The 16,779-nt window shown below is 39.5% G+C and overlaps 1 protein-coding gene across 5 annotated transcripts in view; it reads left to right on the top strand.

The window, feature by feature from the left end:
* NVL (nuclear VCP like) overlaps nt 1-16,779 on the top strand; it is an 83,119-nt gene that overhangs the window by 46,559 nt on the left and 19,781 nt on the right. For 4 of the 5 annotated variants that reach the window (XM_060396352.1, XM_027976295.2, XM_060396350.1 and 1 more), the window contains exon 19: nt 10,493-10,599. In XM_060396352.1, coding sequence (XP_060252335.1) covers nt 10,493-10,599 — 107 coding nt within the window. Of the gene's footprint in view, nt 1-9,537; nt 9,710-10,492; nt 10,600-16,779 lie in introns of those variants that run through there. The other variant, XM_060396353.1, reaches the window with a different exon arrangement.

The following is a 16,779-nucleotide window of genomic DNA, read 5'->3' as shown; positions in this document are numbered from 1 at the left end:
TTGATCATATTCTTGATATTATGGTACAAGTTACACATTCAGCTTTATGGTTTGGTGTTGTATATGGATCAGTCATACCATTAATCTCAGAAGATTTACTCATTCACTCATTTTTACAGAATTTTTATTATATGCCTGGTCCTACTGAGCTTTGGGAATTCAAAAGTTAACAATTCAGAAAACTTATTTGCCTGCATATGTTCTGATTTGGAGCTGAACAGGGAATAAGTAATAGGCAGTCCAATAAAACAGGGTAAGAGGATGGAGAATGTCTGTTTTGAGGAAGTGAATGCTAACTTAGATTATCATGGTCCAGGAAGGCTTCTTCAGAAATGACATATGAGCAGGAACCCAAATAATGTGAAGAATTGAGCCATACAATAATCTGAGAGAAGGCATTCCTGGTAGAAAACAATAAGTGTAAAGGCCCTGAGGTGAGAACAAGTTTGGAGAACCAGCACGGCCAGTGTGTCTCAAGTGAAAAGACTTGGTGGGGGCAGCGGGGAGTGAGTAATGGAGAGGAGCAAGGGGCCTTTTAGGCCACAGTATGGGGTGTGGGTTTTATTCTGCCGTGAAGGTTTTTTGAATGGGAATGATGTGATCTAGTTTTCTTTTTATAAAATATGTGACTTTTTTTATTAATAACTGCATTTTGAAACATTTATAAACTCCCAGGAAATCATAAAAAATAATGCACAGAAGTTCCATTTACCCAGTTGTTACATTTTACATAACTATGGTACAAAATCAAAACCAGGAAATAGACATTTGTGTAATTCTGTCTGTTTCTGTGCTGTTTTAGCACATGTGTGGATTCATGTAATCCCATTGCAGTCAACACAAGAACTGTTCCATCACCACACAGACCTCCTTCCTGCTGTCCCTTTATGGAAACAACCACCTCTCTCCCACCATCTCTAACTCAGGGCAACTGGTAGTCTGTTCTTCATCTCTATAACTGTATCACTTTTAAGAATTTTGTATGAAAGTAATCATACAAAATGTGACCTATAGGTTGGCTTTATTCACCTATTCTAATGCCCTTGTTGTTCAGTTGCTAAGTCATGTCTGACTCTTTGCAACCCAGTGGACTGCAGCACACCAGGCTTCCCTATCCTTCACCATCTCCGAGAGTTTGCTCAAACTCATGTCCATTGAGTCAGTGATGCCATCCAACCATCTCATCTTCTGTATTCCTCTTTTCTTCCTGCCTTCAATCTTTCCCAGAATTAGGATTCTTTTCCAATGAGTCAACTCTTCACATCAGGTGGCATAGTATGAGACTGATTGAATTCTTGTATGTATCAGTAGGCTGTTCCTTTTCAGTACTGAGTAGTATTCTGTGGTGTGGAGATAGGTCCTAGTTTGCTTACCTGTTCTCTTTGGGGGCATTATGTTCGTTTCCAGTTTTTGAGTGCTTCATATAAAGCTGCCCTGAACACCTACATCTGGGTTCTTGTGTGAACATAATTTGTTTCTTTGACATAGATGCCCAGGAGCATGGTTGCTGGGTCATATGATAAATATATGTTCATTTTTAAAGAGATTGTCAGACTCTTCTTGAGTGACTGTGATTTCTGTCAGTAACGCTAAGAGAGATTCAGTTTTTTTCCATCTTTGTCCCAGTCTGTAGCTTGTCTTTTCGTCATCTTATTTCCTTTTATACATTACTTTCTGAGGACCATGTCTAAAATCTGTTTTTCAAAACTATGTCGTAAAGATTGTCTCCAGTGTTTTCTTTCAAAGTGTTATGGTTATGTTTCACACTTAAACCTGTGATCTGTTGTTAGGTAACTTATGTGAGGCACAAAGTTTAGGTCTAAGGGTTTTTTTCCCCCTGTGGTATCCAGTTGTTCCACCATCATTTGTTGAAGACTCCTTCCTCCACTGAGTCAATTTTACACCTTTTTCAAAAATAAGTTGGTCAGTGCTAGCAATAAACAATTGGAGTTTGAAATTGAAAATATAATACCATTTAAAAAAAAAAAAGAAAATACAATACCATTTACATCAGCACCAAAAAGAAAGAAAAACAGGAACTTAGGTATAAATTAATAAAATACGTATAAGATCTGTATGAAGCAAACTATGAAACTGATGGAAAAAAATCAAAGAGCTGAATAAATAGATATCTCTTGTGTCTGATGGGAAGACTCAGTGTTGTCAGGATGTCAGTCTTCCCAGTTTGGTCTGTAGATTCAAAGCAATCCTAGCAAGTTTCTTTAAAGAACATTTGTTTCTGAAGTTGATATTGAAGGGCAAAAGTTTATATTCTAAAGTTTATATGAAAGTGCAAGTTTATTCTAAAGTTTATATGGAAAGGCTAAAGTTTATTTGGAAATGCAAAAGACTTGGAAGAGCAAGCACAGTATTAAAGGAGAGAATAGGGACTTCCCTGGTGATCCACTGGTTAAGAATTCACTTGCCAGTGCAGGGGATTCAGGTTCAATCCCTGGTCCAGGAAGATTCCACATGCCTCTGGCATTGAAGCCGGTGAACCGCAACTGCTGAAACCTGCATGCTGTAGAGCCTATGCTCTGAAACGGGAGAGGTCAGGGCAGTTGAGAAGCCTGTGCACCACAATTAGAGAGTAGCCCCTGCTTAACACAACTAAAAGCCTGTGTTCAGCAACAAAGACCCAGCACAGCCAAAATGTAAAAAGTAAATAAAAATTTAAATAAAGAAGAGAATAAAATTGGAGGACTGGCACTACCCAGCTTCAAGATTTATTATAAAGCTGTGATAATCAAGACAGTGTAGTTCTAATGAAAGGATAAGATAAATCAATGGAACAGAACAGAAGCCAGAAATAGACCCACACAAATATAGGGGACTGATCTTTGACAAAGGAACGAAGACAGTATCCTAACAGAAAGGATAGTCTTTTCAACAAACGGTGCTGTAACAACTGTACACTCACATGCAAAAAAAAAAAAAAATAGACGTAGATCTTACACCTCTCACAGAAATTAGCTAAAAATGGTATTCTTAACCTTGGGGATCTGTAGCTAGAATTGAAGGGATCTAGGAACCTACATGGGGCTTCCCAGGTGGGGCTAGTGGTAAAGGACCCATCTGCCAGGAGACGCAGGTTCAGTCCCTGGGTGGAAAGATCCCCTGGAGGGAGGGCATGGCAGCCGACTCCAGTATTCTTACTTGGAGAATCCCATGGACAGAGGAGCCTGGCTGGCCGTAGTCCATAGGGTCACAAAGAGTCAGACACGACTGCGTGACTCAGCATGCATGCACGCGCATACAGACATGAGCCTAAATGTGACAAACTTAACTTCACCACCGTCTAACTGAATTTTAGCATTTCCCGGAATTATGAACGTTGGCGACAAGACTGAGTATACCTGGAGCTGTGAACTTGTAGCTATTTCTCTGTCACCTTACAGCCTTTACAGACATCACACAATCCTGTTTATACCCATACTACTCCACAGTTAGTGCAATCAGACTTGCTGTTTAAGATGTTAATAAGGAAATACATGTATTATTAGAGACTTCCCTGGGGGCTCAGATGGTTGTGTCTGCCTACAATGTGGGAGACCCAGGTTCGATCCCTGGATTGGGAAGATCCCTTGGAGAAGGAAATGGCAACCCACTCCAATACTCTTGCCTAGAAAATCGTAAGGACAGAGGGGCGTTAGGCTACTGTCCACAGGGTTGCAAAGAGTCAGAGACGACTGAGCGACTTCACTTCATATGTATTATTATTCAAAATTTTGTTTTCCTAACAATTTGATAGCTTTTAATACCATTGATTTCTTTGTAATCCTATGTATTTTGCCTTATGCATTAAAGCACGTTTTTGACAAGGAGTCCATAAATTTCACTGTAGTCCCAAAGGAGTTCTTAACGTAGAGGATCATCTGAGTTAGAAGATCCAGGGGAGAATTGCTGTGAGTTTGGGGGGAAAATTAAGAAGTGATCATTGGGAGCTGATCCCACTTTGGGATATATTTTGAAGGTAAACCAATAGAAAGTACTATAATTAGATGTGGATGTGAGAAAGAGAATAAAGAAAGGTTACTATTAGACTTTTTTTTACCTAAAAGCTAGGGTAAAAAGTTTGCTACTTGTTGAAATGGAGAGCACTTGGAGAGAAGTAAATAGGTTTCTCTTTTATTTTATATCAGTTTCTTTTGCTGTCATACCTAAGCAATCTTTGCCTATCCTAAGGTCACAGAGATTAACTCCTATGCTTTCTTGTAGGAGTTTTATACTTTTAGTGCTCACATTTAGGTCTTTGATCCATTTTGAGTTAATTTTTGTCTGTTGTGAGAAAGGTGTTCATCGTTTTGCAGGCTATTCATGTGTCTCAGGATCCTTTGCTGCAAAGACTAATCTTTTCCCCATAGAATTGTCTTGGCAGCATTGTTGAAAATTGAAGGTCCATTGGTAACAAAGTATTTTCTGTAAGTTGAAAGTTGCTACTGTTAGCTCTTAAATTTTAGCTTTTTTTGAGTACTTAATAGGATAGCAGTTGCTTTTTGATCAATGGCTGAGGAAGAGTTTCTCCTGTTCTGCATATTTGTAAGCGAATGAATTTTGTCCTTAAATCTTTAGAATTGTTGATGACTTCTTCATTGTAAAGATAAGAATTGTTCTGTTAGAAACTGAAGAAGGTAAGAATTGTTATCTTGAGTCTTCTGCTTAAAATTCTGACACAATTAGGTAAGGAACCATTTAGGGAGCTGTAAAAATAATCCAAGTAAAAGATGATAGTTTGAATCAGGTAGTATCTGGGGGTAGAAAGAATCTGAATATGTTGTATCATAGAGTTGACATGATTTGCCAATGGCTTGAGTATAGATGTGGAAGAATGGAATCCAGTATGACTCCCAGACTTTAGGCCTGAAAAACTGGAAGGATCTGTTGGCCTTAACCAAGGTGGGAACTGATGGGGAAAGAGCCGAATCTCAGTCATCAGTAAGATGCCTATAGTTACAAAACAGAATTGTTGAGTATGAACCAGCTTTTCTTTGAGAAATGATGCAGTACATGAAATTTTAATTTGATGGAGCATTGTTTAAATCATCTAACCCCCCCCCCCCATGCACACTTTATGGCATATAAAGTACTCAGGATGCTTTTTACTGTAAGTAAAATAAATAATTTCATAAAATAATAAACTATAAAATACTAAATGTGATGTTTGTCAGTAAGAGAGTTTAAATTATTATTGAAGTCCTAAACTAAGAATCCTTTCTAGATACAATAGGGATTGTTTATATCAGGCTTTGTTTTGAGATATGCCGATCTGGCTTTAAGGTCTCCATTTGTGGACTTCCCTGATGGGCCATAAGTTAAGACTGTGCTCCCAGTGTATGAGGCGCAGGTTCAGGCCCTGGTCAGGGAACTAGAACCTGCATGCCTCACCTAAGAGTTTACATGCCATAGCTAAGACCTGGTGCAGCCAGATAAATAAAACTAAATAAATAATAATTTTTTTTTTATCTGCATTTTTATGTTTAAAATAAAAGATGTTTTCACAGCATGGTATTGGCATAGACATAGACATATAGATCATTGGATTATAGAATCAAAACAATGTTTCTACAAATATTTGGACAATTTTTTTTTTAATAAAACACAAAGGCACTGGTGGGAAAAGGATGACCTTTTCAGTAGTAATGGAACAATTGGATATCCATATGCAAGAAGAGTGAACTTTAATCCATACCTTTTATGACGTGTAAAAATGAACTCAAATGATCAAAGACCAATGAAAATCCAAAGCTACAACACTGCTAGAAGAAAACATAGGGTAAAATTTTTCCTACGTTGGATCAAGCAAAGGTTTCATAGATGTGATACCAGAAGTGCAGTCTTCCAAGCAAGTGGTTTAATCCTGCTCTTCAAAGGATGCCACTAAGAGAATAGACAGACCACAGACTGAGAGAAAATACTTGCAGAGTATATTATTTGATAAAGGATATTTCATGAACTCAACAACATAACTAAAAACTCAACAGCAACAAAAGATATTAAAAATAGGCAAAAGATTTGTACAGACACCTCATCATAGAAAGTATACAGGTGACAGATGAAAAGGTGCCCAATGTCATTAGTCATCAAGGAAATGCGGATTAAAGTTGCAGTGAGATATCACTGTGAACCTTAGAATGACTGAAATGAAAGAGACATTATAAGGCAATTCATGGACACTGAGTCTGCGAGAGCATATGTGGGTGCCAGGCAGGAGGGGACCAGGAAGACCCAGCTGAAGGTGTACATATTTAAGCCTTGGTATTTCTAACCCAAGATTTAGAAATGCATTGTGATTCCTGTCTATTAGACTGTAAAGTTATGTAGGTAATCTTGGAAACTATGAATTGGAATGACCTTTAGGCTATTTTGGACCACTCCAAAGAATGTGGGTTGCTAGAAACCCTCCCAGCTTTGCTTGTGTTGAATTTGAAGATCCCTGAGATGCAGGGCTAGTGGGAGAACACTGTGGACATCTAGATTAGAGGTTTGAGAGTTCCACCGTTGGTGTTTGCACTGGATAAGAGGTTTTCCAGTTGGTGTGGAATCCTAGAAATTTCAAGAAAGTTAGTTTGCCTTTGCTTTGGGTCAGAAGTTCTGTATGTGATTCCCTGGTGGTGGGCTTCCCTGGTGGCTCAGAGGGTAAAGCATTCGCCTGTAACGCGGGAGACCTGGGTTTAATCCCTGGGTCAGGAAGACACCCTGGAGAAGGAAATGGCAACCCACTCCAGTACTCTTGGCTGGAAAATGCTGTGGACAGAGGAGCTTGGTAAGTTACAGTCCATGGGGTTGCAAAGAGTTGGACATGACTGAGCAGCTAATGCCTTATGTGATTGCTGTATATGACTCAGTTCAGTTGCTCAGTCATGTGTGATTCTTTGCGAGCCCATGGACTGCAGCATGCCAGGCCTCCCTGTCCATCACCAACTTCCAGAGCTTGCTTAAACTCATGTCCATTGAGTAGATGATGCCATCCAACCATCTAATCCTCCATCGTCCCCTTCTCCTCCCACCTTCAGTCTTTCCCAGCATTGGGGTCTTTCCAGTGAGTCAATTCTTTGCATCAGGTGGCCAAAATATTAGAGTTTCAGCTTCAGCATCAGTCCCTCCAATGAATATTCAGTACTGATTTCCTTCAGGATTGGCTGGTTTGATCTCCTAGCAGTCCAAGGGACTCTGAAGAGTCTTCTGGTCCAACACCACAGTTCAAAAACATCAATTATTCAGTGCTCAGCTTTCTTTATAGTCTGACTCTCACATCCATACATGACTACTAGAAAAACCATAGCTTTGACTAGAAGGACCTTTGTCAGCAAAGTAATGTCTCTGCTTTTTAATATACTGTCTAGATTGGTCATAGCTTTACTTCGAAGGAGCAAGTGTCTTTTGATTTCATGGCTGCAGTCACCATCTGCAGTGATTTTGGAGCCCCGCAAAATAAAGTTTGTCACTGGTTCCATTGTTTCCCTATCTATTTGCTATGAGGTAGGGCCAAATGCCGTGATCTTTGTTTTTTGAATGTGGAGTTTTAAGCCAGCTTCTTCACTCTCCTCTTTTCATCAAGAGACTCTTTAGTTCTTCTTTGCTTTCTACCATAAGGGTGGTGTCATCTGTGTATCTGGAGAAGGCAATGGCAACCCATTCCAGTACTCTTGCCTGGAAAATCCCATGGACAGGAGAGCCAGGTGGGCTGCAGTCTATGGGGTTGCAAGGAGTCAGACATGACTGAGCGACTTCACCAGTATCTCATGACTTCCTACTTTTGCATTCCAGTCCCCTATAATGAAAAGGACATCTTTTGGGGTATTAGTTCTAGAAGATCTTGTTAGGTCTTCATGGAACCATTCATTTTCAGCTTCTTCAGCATTACTGGTTGGGGCATAGACTTAGATTACCGTGATACTGAATGGTTTGCCTTGGAAATGAGCTGAGATGATTCTGTCGTCTTTGAAATTTCACCCAAGTACTGCATTTTGGACTCTTGTTGACTTTGATGGCTACTCCATTTCTTCTAAGGGATTCTTGCCTACAGTAGTAGATATAATGGTCATCCAAGTTAAATTTGCCCATTCCCATCCATTTTAGTTCCCTGATTCCTAAAATGTTGATATTCACTCTTTGCATCTCCTGTTTGAATCAGTTTATCTTGACTCATGGACCTAACCTAACATTCCAGGTTCCTGTGCAATGTTGATGTTGTTTTTTACAGCATTGGACTTTACTTCCATCACCAGTCACATCCACAGTTGGGTGTTCTTTTCACTATGGCTCCGTCTCTTCATTCTTCCTGGTGTTATTTCTCCACTCTTCTCAAGTAGCATATTGGGCACCTACTGATCTGGGGAGTTCATCTTTCAGTGTCATGTCTTCTTGCCTTTTCATACTGTTCATGGGGTTCTAAAGGCAAGAATACTGGAGTGGTTTGCCATTGCCTCCTCCAGTGGACCATGTTTTGTCAGAATTTTTCACCATGACCCATCTGTCTTGGGTGGCCTTACACAGCATGGTTCATAGTTTCACTGAAACTATGGTTTGTAGTTTCACTGAGTTATGTATATGAATACATAGCTCTTTGTAACATTCTTTATTTGGAAACTTGAGACTATTCAAGATAACTGTGGCCTCCAGTTTAAGGGTACATTGTAGAACTGAACTTTGAGATACTGTGCAAGAATTTTTTCCATACTGTCATTTATAATATGTTTTGTGAGAATTCTTGGGATTAAAGTTTTGGTTACAAATTGTTGTTTTAACCTGAAAGCCTGTTTTTTCCTTAAAGAACTAAAATAATCTGAGCTTGGTAACATGTCTGTTATAACACTCCTGTTGGAAGCCATACTTAATGTATTTTCTTGTAAAGTGCGTTTAAAAATAAAATGTTAACATAATTGTGTAATAGTTGAACCCACTATTACCATGGTTCTTGTCCCATAGCAGGCAGTTGGTTGGTTACACAAGTCTTATTTTATAAAAAAACACAATTGAGGGTTTTGAATTGAAAGAAAACTTTGGTTGTCTTACCTTAGTGATGGTACACTTTTAGAAGTAGAAACCAGTTCAAAGTTCATGATACTCAGTGACCAACATTTTAAAATACAGTTACATAATACATTATAATTCGAAGTTTCCCGAAAAAAAGAAAAACTTTTATCATTAGTACGAAGACTTCCCACAAAGCTTTAAAAATTGCTTTCATTTTATGTAGTTTGAGATATTACATGGGAATTCTGCATTGATCCGTCATGAGGTAAAATGCACTCAGAGGTAACTGTGGAATTGAATATGGAGGCACACATGACCTTCCACTTGGAAATGTAGAGGAGTTGTAATCTCAAGGTTTTGTACAATTAGATTAAATCATAATGCAACCACAACAAAAGATTAACTGTACTAAGAATTGACAAGAATACAGAGTATATGAATGTATTACTGTTGGCAATGTAAGATGGTACAGCTTGTTTGGAAAGCAGCTTGTTGATTTTTAAAAGTTAAATGTACACCTACAGTGTGTTATTGCCATACTGCTTTGCATCCCATACATAGGTATTTACTGAAGAGAAACAAAAGCATATACAGAGACTTGTGCTTGAGTGGTTATAGCATCTCTGTTTATAGTAGTCCAAAACTGGAAATGAACCAAATGTTTGTCAGCAGAAGAATTAAAAAACAAATGTGATATAGCCACACAATGGAATGCTGCTCAGCAAGAAAAAATAGGTAAATACTGATACACATGACAACTTAGGTGAATCTCGAAATAATTATGTTGAGTAAAAGCAGACAGTATATGCTGTATGATTCCACTTACATAAAATTCAAGAAAATGCAAACTAATCCATCGTGACAAAACAGACCAGTGGCTGCCTAGGGTAAGGGGATTTAGGGAAGGACAAGAGAGAGGGGTTTAAAAGGAATCATCAGTAATATGCACTCCATTTTTAAAGTGCAGTGGTTTCCTAAGACCAGAATGTTTGCGAACCTTTGCCCCGTAGAGTCAGGTGACCCTTAGGCTTATCAGACACGTGGTGTTGAAAGTGTCAGGCTTCCTTCTGCAGGGTGGAGCAGGATTTGAGAGAACTGAATATGTATTTTAGGAAGATAACTCTGGCAGCATTGTAAGGGGTCCCAGGGAGGGGAAATTTAGAAAAGAACCAGTTAAGGGGACATTACATTTGGCCTTGACTGAGGTTCAAGGTAGTAGGAAGCAGACTTGATAAAATTGATAAAATGTGTCACCAGTTAGAGGGAAGGGAGGAACCTGCCTGGTATTTGGGGTCATCATATTAGCTTGAGAATCCTGAAGGAAAACAGGTTTGGGGCAGGAAGGAGGTGGATAGATAGACTTCACTTTCTTAAAGACAAGGAGAATCTTTTAGTTCTAAAACTAGTCTAATTTATCAGTTTTTTCTCTTAAAAATGTACTTTTCCTATCTCTCATGTTAATTATGTTTTGTAAAAGATTTTATTTAGTTAAGGCTTTTCCTCCCTATGTCTTTAGATATCATTGACCCTGCAATCCTGCGCCCAGGCCGCCTGGACAAAACACTCTTTGTGGGTTTACCACCCCCAGCAGATCGTCTCGCCATCTTAAAAACTATCACAAAAGTGAGTAAAGGAAATGTTACATTTCTGTGTATGTTTCTGACATTTTAAATATAGATAGGTTTAAATATTTGCCCACCCTGTATCTCCCAAGGGAGAAGGCGAACTATTATTTATAATTTTAAAATTAATTTTTATTGGATTGTAGTTGCTTTACAGGGTTGTGTTTCTACTGTACAGCAGAGTGACTCAGCTATATGTACACATATATCCCCTCTTCCTTCCCATTTAGGTCAGCACAGCACTAGCGTTCCCTGTGCTATGTAATAGGTTCTCCTTAGTTCCCTATTTTATACACAGTATCGGTAGTGTGTGCATACACGTCAGTCCCAGTCTCCCGTTTCCTCCCACCACCCCTCTTTCCTCCTTGGCACCCATACATTTGTTCTCTACTACTTTTGCTTTGCAAATAAGATCATCTTTACCATTTTTCTAGATTCCACATATATGCATTAATATACAATATTTGTTTTTCTCCTTCTGACTCACTTCACTCTGTATGGCAGTTTTTAGGTTCATCCATTTCTCTACAGATGGCCCAATTTCATTCCTTTTTATGGCTGAGGAATAGCTCATTGTGCATATGTCCACATCTTCTTTACCCATTTCTCTGGTGATGGGCATTTAGGTCATTTCCATGTCCTGGCTTTTGTAAATAGTGCTGCAGTGAATATAGGGGTGCTTGTGTCTCTTTGAATTATGGTTTTCTCCAGATATATGCCCAGTAATAAGGTTGCTGGGTCATTTGGTAGCTTTATTTTTAGCTTTTTAGGAAACCTCATACTGTTCTGCATAGTGGCTGTATCAGCTTGCATTCCCACCAGTGGTACATTCCCACTGGTGGTACCAGTGGTACAAGGGTCACATTTCTTCACATCCTCTCCAGCATTGATTGTAGACTTTGATGATGGCCATTCTGACTGGTGTGAGGCGATACCTCATAGTTTTGATTTGCATTTCTCTTGTAAAAGTGGCAAGAATACACAGAACTATATTTTAAAAGTCTTAATGACCCAGAAAACCACAGTGTTGTGGTAACTCATCTAGAGCCAGACATCTAGGAGTGTAAAGTCAGGTGGGCCTAAAGAACCATTACTGTGAACAAAGCTAGTGGAGGTAATGGAATTCCAGCTGAGCTATTTCAGATCCTGAAAGACGATGCTGTTAAAATGCTACACTCAATATGTCTGCAGTTTTTGAAAACTCAGCAGTGGCCACAGGACTGGAAAAGGTCAGTTTTCATTCCAGTCCCAAAGAAGGGCGATGCCAAAGATTGTTAAAACTGCATACAATTGCACTTGTTTCACAAGCTAATAAGGTTATGCTCAAAATCCTTCAAGCTAAGCTTCAGCAGTATGTGAACTGAGAAATTGCAGATGTACGAGCTGGTTTTAGAAAAGGCTAAGGAACCAGAGATCAAATTGCCAACATCCATTGGATCATAAAGAAGGCAAGGGAATTCTAGAAAAATATCTACTCTGCTTCATTGACTATGCTAAAGCCTTTGACTGTGTGGATCACAACAAACTGGAAAATTCTTCAAGAGATGGGAATACCAGACCACCTTACCTGTCTCCTGAGAAACCTGTATGTGTGTCAAGAAGCAGCACTTAGAACTGGACATGGAACAACAGACTGGTTCAGAATTGGGAAAGGAGTACGACAAGGCTGTATATTGTCACCCGGCTTATTTAACTTATATGTGAAATACATCATGCGAAATGCTGGGTTGAATGAAGCACAAGCTGGAATCAAGATTCCCGGATGAAATATCAGCATCCTCAGAAATGAAGATGATATCACTCTAATGGCAGAAAATAAAGAGGAACTAAAGAGTGTCTTGATGAAGGTGAAAGAAGAGAGTAAAAAAAGCTGACTTGAAACTCAGCATTCAAAAAACTAAGATCATGGCTTCTGGTCCCATTACTTCATGGCAAATAGAAGGGGAAGAAGTAGAACCTGTGGCAGATTTCATTTTCTTGGGCTCCAAAATCACTGCGGATGGTGACTGCAGCCGTGAAATTAAAAGACACTTGCTTCTTGAAGGAAAGCTATGACAAACCTAGACAGTGTTTTAAAAAGCAGAGACCTCACTTTGCTGACAAAGGTCTGTGTAGTCAAAGCTGTGATTTTCCAGGAATCATGTATGGATGTGAGAGTTTGACCACAAAGAAGACTGAGCGCCGAAGAGCTGATGCTTTCAAGCGGTGGTGCTGAAGAAGGCTCTTGAGAGTCCCTTGGACTCCAAAGAGATAAAAGCAGTCCATCCTAAAGGAAATCAACCCTGAAGATTCACTGGAAGGACTGATGCTGAATCTGAAGCTCCAGTACTTTGGCCACTTGACACAGAGGACTGACTCACTGGAGTAGACCATGATGCTGGGAAAGATTGAAGGCAAAAGGAGAAGATGGAAGCAGAGGATGAGATGGTTGGATGGCATCACCGACTCAGTGGAAGTGAATTTGAGCAAATTCCAGGGGATAGTGAAAGACAAGAGAGCCTGCTGTGCTGCAGTCCATGGGATCGCGAAGAGTTGGACACGACTTAGTGACTGAACAACAACACAGTGAGGCCCCAGGAAGCTCCCTCCCTGCTTTCATCGTTTGATATTATAGCAAAAAGAAAGTCTGTGAACCAGACACTGAACCTACTAGCATGGCTTAGAGTTGGACAAAGAGTCGGACATGACTTGGTGACTGAAAAACAACAGACGTGATTATCCAGGAATCTTGTTTTTCTGTCGACCCATCCTGGACAAGAATGGGCTTCCTTGATGTTGATGTTCTATAAAAAAGTGTTTATGTTCAACAGAGGAGCACCACTGCCTAGCTGTGAGCCCAGTCAACTCATAGCAATGCCATGGGCCACTTGCTGGATGCCAGGGCCTGCTTTTCTCTGTCTTGGTGGCTTTATATTTCCAGAGTTTTCTATCATGAACATATAGCTGTATATTAGGGGGAGGGGTATGGAGAATTTTTTTCTAAACCAAAACATAAATGTTAAGGTTAAAAGGAAAGGGCCTAGAATTTGCTAGAAAGGGTTTTTGGGCAGCTTCCCTGCACAAAGTTATGACTGTTGAAAGAAAAGAAAAAGCAGAAGACTGATAAAAATCTGTACAGCTTTGAAAGGAACTTTTGTGGGCTTGTGGTTTAGACTGTTAAAGAGTCAGTTCTCAACATCTGTCTATGCTAAAGGCTAAGGAGGGCTGTGGGCCATTTTTTCTTAGACTGGTTTTGTAGCAGTTATGAGTGTGTTGTGTTCTCAGACCCATTCCACAGGAAGGGACCCACTCAGGCCTGGGCAGCCAGGCACATTTTGTTGCCCTCTGAGAAGAGCTCCTTGCACTGCATTTCACATCCTTACCTCACTTTTCCCCTCCAGAGGCCTGAAATGTTTACAGATCTTTGTCGATGGCTGGAGCTGAAGGAGGGTAGAGGTAGGGGAAGCAGAATCTCTAACTTCAGGGCAGAGTCCACAAGGCAGACCTCCTGCCCACAGGTTGTCTTTATAAAGACTCAGCCAAAAGTGAGGAAAATTGGCATTTTTAATGTTTAGTAAGCCATTGTATTTCAGAGTTTGCTAGCTTTTTACTTAATGTCCCCAGATTGTTTTATATATACTCTTTCCTCTTTTTCCAATTAATACTTGAAATATAATGGGGAGATTAGAATAAAATTCTTTAGTCTTGGTCTGAAAAGTGTAAAGATCTATAGGTCAGAGCAACTTTTCAGTATCTCTCGGAGCCTAAGTTTCTTAAGAGAAAAGTGAGCAGTGACCTACTGCTTTTTTTATACTTTGTATTTGGTGATTCTGGTAATCATGTGATAATGAGAGGCTTATCACTGAAAACCCCCTTGTACAAGTGGAATTTTTTTCTTTCATAATTTCTATTTCTTCCCTATAAGTGTTATTAAAACTTACCCTTTTCTCAGAAAGCCAGAAAGGTTATTTGATGTCTGCCAAATGCTTTGAGATAATAATATGCAGTCTTTAAAATGGTGATAAAAATCCTACTGAAAGACCCAAGATTCTCAGTGTTTTTAAAATGTGCTCCAGAAGACTAAGACATATCAAACATCTCACCTAGAAGTATAACTTAAATTTTCATGAGCTAAAATAAAAATATCTGATAGAATGATAAGTGATACTTATTAAACACTCTGTTCTAGGTACTTTGCATATATGAATATGCTTAATCCTTACAACTGCTTTTTGAACTCTAATATTTAAATATTCAAATGAATATTATTTCCATTTTACTGATGAACTATCTCTCAACAAGATACAGAGATGTGTGTTTCTTTTTCTTTTTTATTTTATTGAAGTATAGTTGAAGAGTCCATCTCTAAAACTCTTCATTTTGCAGCCTAAAAATCTATCCCCATTAAACTCCCCATTCCACCCTCCCCCAACCCCTTGGCAACCACCTACTTTCTGTCTCTATGAATTTGATTACTCTGTCAGCTTCCCTGGTGGCTCAGGCCACCTGCAATGCAGGAGACCCAAGTTCATTCCCTGGGTTGGGAACATCCCCTGGAGAAGGAGATGGCAACCCACTCCAGTATGCTTGGTGAACCCCATGGACAGAGGAGCCTGGCGGGGTACAGTCCATGGGGTCGCAAAAAGTCAGATTCTTAAGAGACTATTTTTCTCTAACGGTTCCTTTGACTCAGCTTTCTCTAGTCATGAAATTATTGAGACATCCATTAGAGCTTTATTAAGAGGGACTTCCCTGGTAGCTCAGACGGTAAAGGAATTCGCCTGCAATGCAGGAGACCTGGATTTGACCCTTGGGTTGGGAGGAGAAGGGAATGGCAACCCACTCAAGAGTACTTGGGAAACCCCAGGGACAGAGGAGCCTGGTGGGCTGTAGAGTCCCTGAGGTTGCAGAGTCGGACACAACTGAGCATCTAGCACTTTCACACTTCCAAGAGGTGATAGTCAGTAATGAAGAAGACCAGTGTAAAAAGTTCTGAATATTTTCATACACATGTAAGTATCATTTTAATAAATGAGTCTATAGTATTTACATACTTGGTTTTATATGCTTACTAATTTGCATGAACTCCGGGAGTTGGTGATGGACAGGGAGGCCTGGCGTGCTGCAATTCATGGGGTCGCAAAGAGTCGGACGTGACTGAGCGACTGAACTGAACTGAATATTCCACTTAAAATTGTTCTAATTGCTCCCACTTGACAGTAAATAGAATTGACCTTTCATTTTACTTCTTACTGAAGGTCAGAAACATTTCCACATTTCAGATAGGAATAATTAGATTTTAATGATCCCAAGATTCCTCAGCCCACATTTCTACTCATTGGAAAGTAATGTTGCTGTTGAAACTTTTGGAAGTATCTTATGTTGACCATACCACACACATCCCCAGAAAGAACAGTTTGTTACTTTTTTCCAATTGTTAATATATTTGGAGTTAATTTTTCTAAAATATTGCTTTTAGATAAGCATTTGTTTATTGTGTTCCTGTATATATTGGGCTTTCTCAAAATATTTAAAAGAGTGCCCTGAATATAGGAAGTTGGCAATTGCTCCCAGTATGTAGTTGTGAGAAAAGTTTCTTCTCTAGGTTGTCATAAAGAAAGCACTCAGATGTGATAGATGTTTTTGATAGTATCCCTGTCAAATAATAGCACAATCATAACACAATAAACACAATATGAGCTTTTCAGTACTAAAGCTGGTGGTTGTCCTGGGGTAAGCTGAGGACATGACTAAAAATGGGTACGTTAAAAGCAACTTGGTGAAAGGGCAAAGACATGCATTCTGAGATGTGTGGGCCTCTGTGAAAGTCCAGCTTGACCCAAGAACAATTTAAATATTGAGAAGTATAAAAGAATTATCCTCAGGTAGTCCTCCATGAATTGATTTCTTACAATTGAGTTTTTGATCAAAACAGGACAGTAGATAGTATGAAGTAAAATTCTCTAGCAGCATAGGGGATGTCCGTATGCTGGGTGACAGTCAGGGTCAGGTTGATAGTTTCTCAGGAGACTATCATAAGAGACTCATAAGAGCTCAGGCCTAATGAGGAAGCCTCTCGTCCCATCCCGTGCCTCCTCCTCCAGTGGACTGGGACTCAACAAGGCAGTGTTCTCAGGCTTTCCCACTGCAGACATAGCTTGGAAAGTCTAAACATTTTTCTCCATCATAATAAATCCTTATT

The sequence above is a fragment of the Ovis aries genome, chromosome 12, assembly GCF_016772045.2.
Source record: "Ovis aries strain OAR_USU_Benz2616 breed Rambouillet chromosome 12, ARS-UI_Ramb_v3.0, whole genome shotgun sequence".
NCBI lineage: Eukaryota > Metazoa > Chordata > Mammalia > Artiodactyla > Bovidae > Ovis > Ovis aries.
Note: the sequence above shows the minus strand (reverse complement) of the source record. Positions and strands in the feature narration are given on the sequence as shown.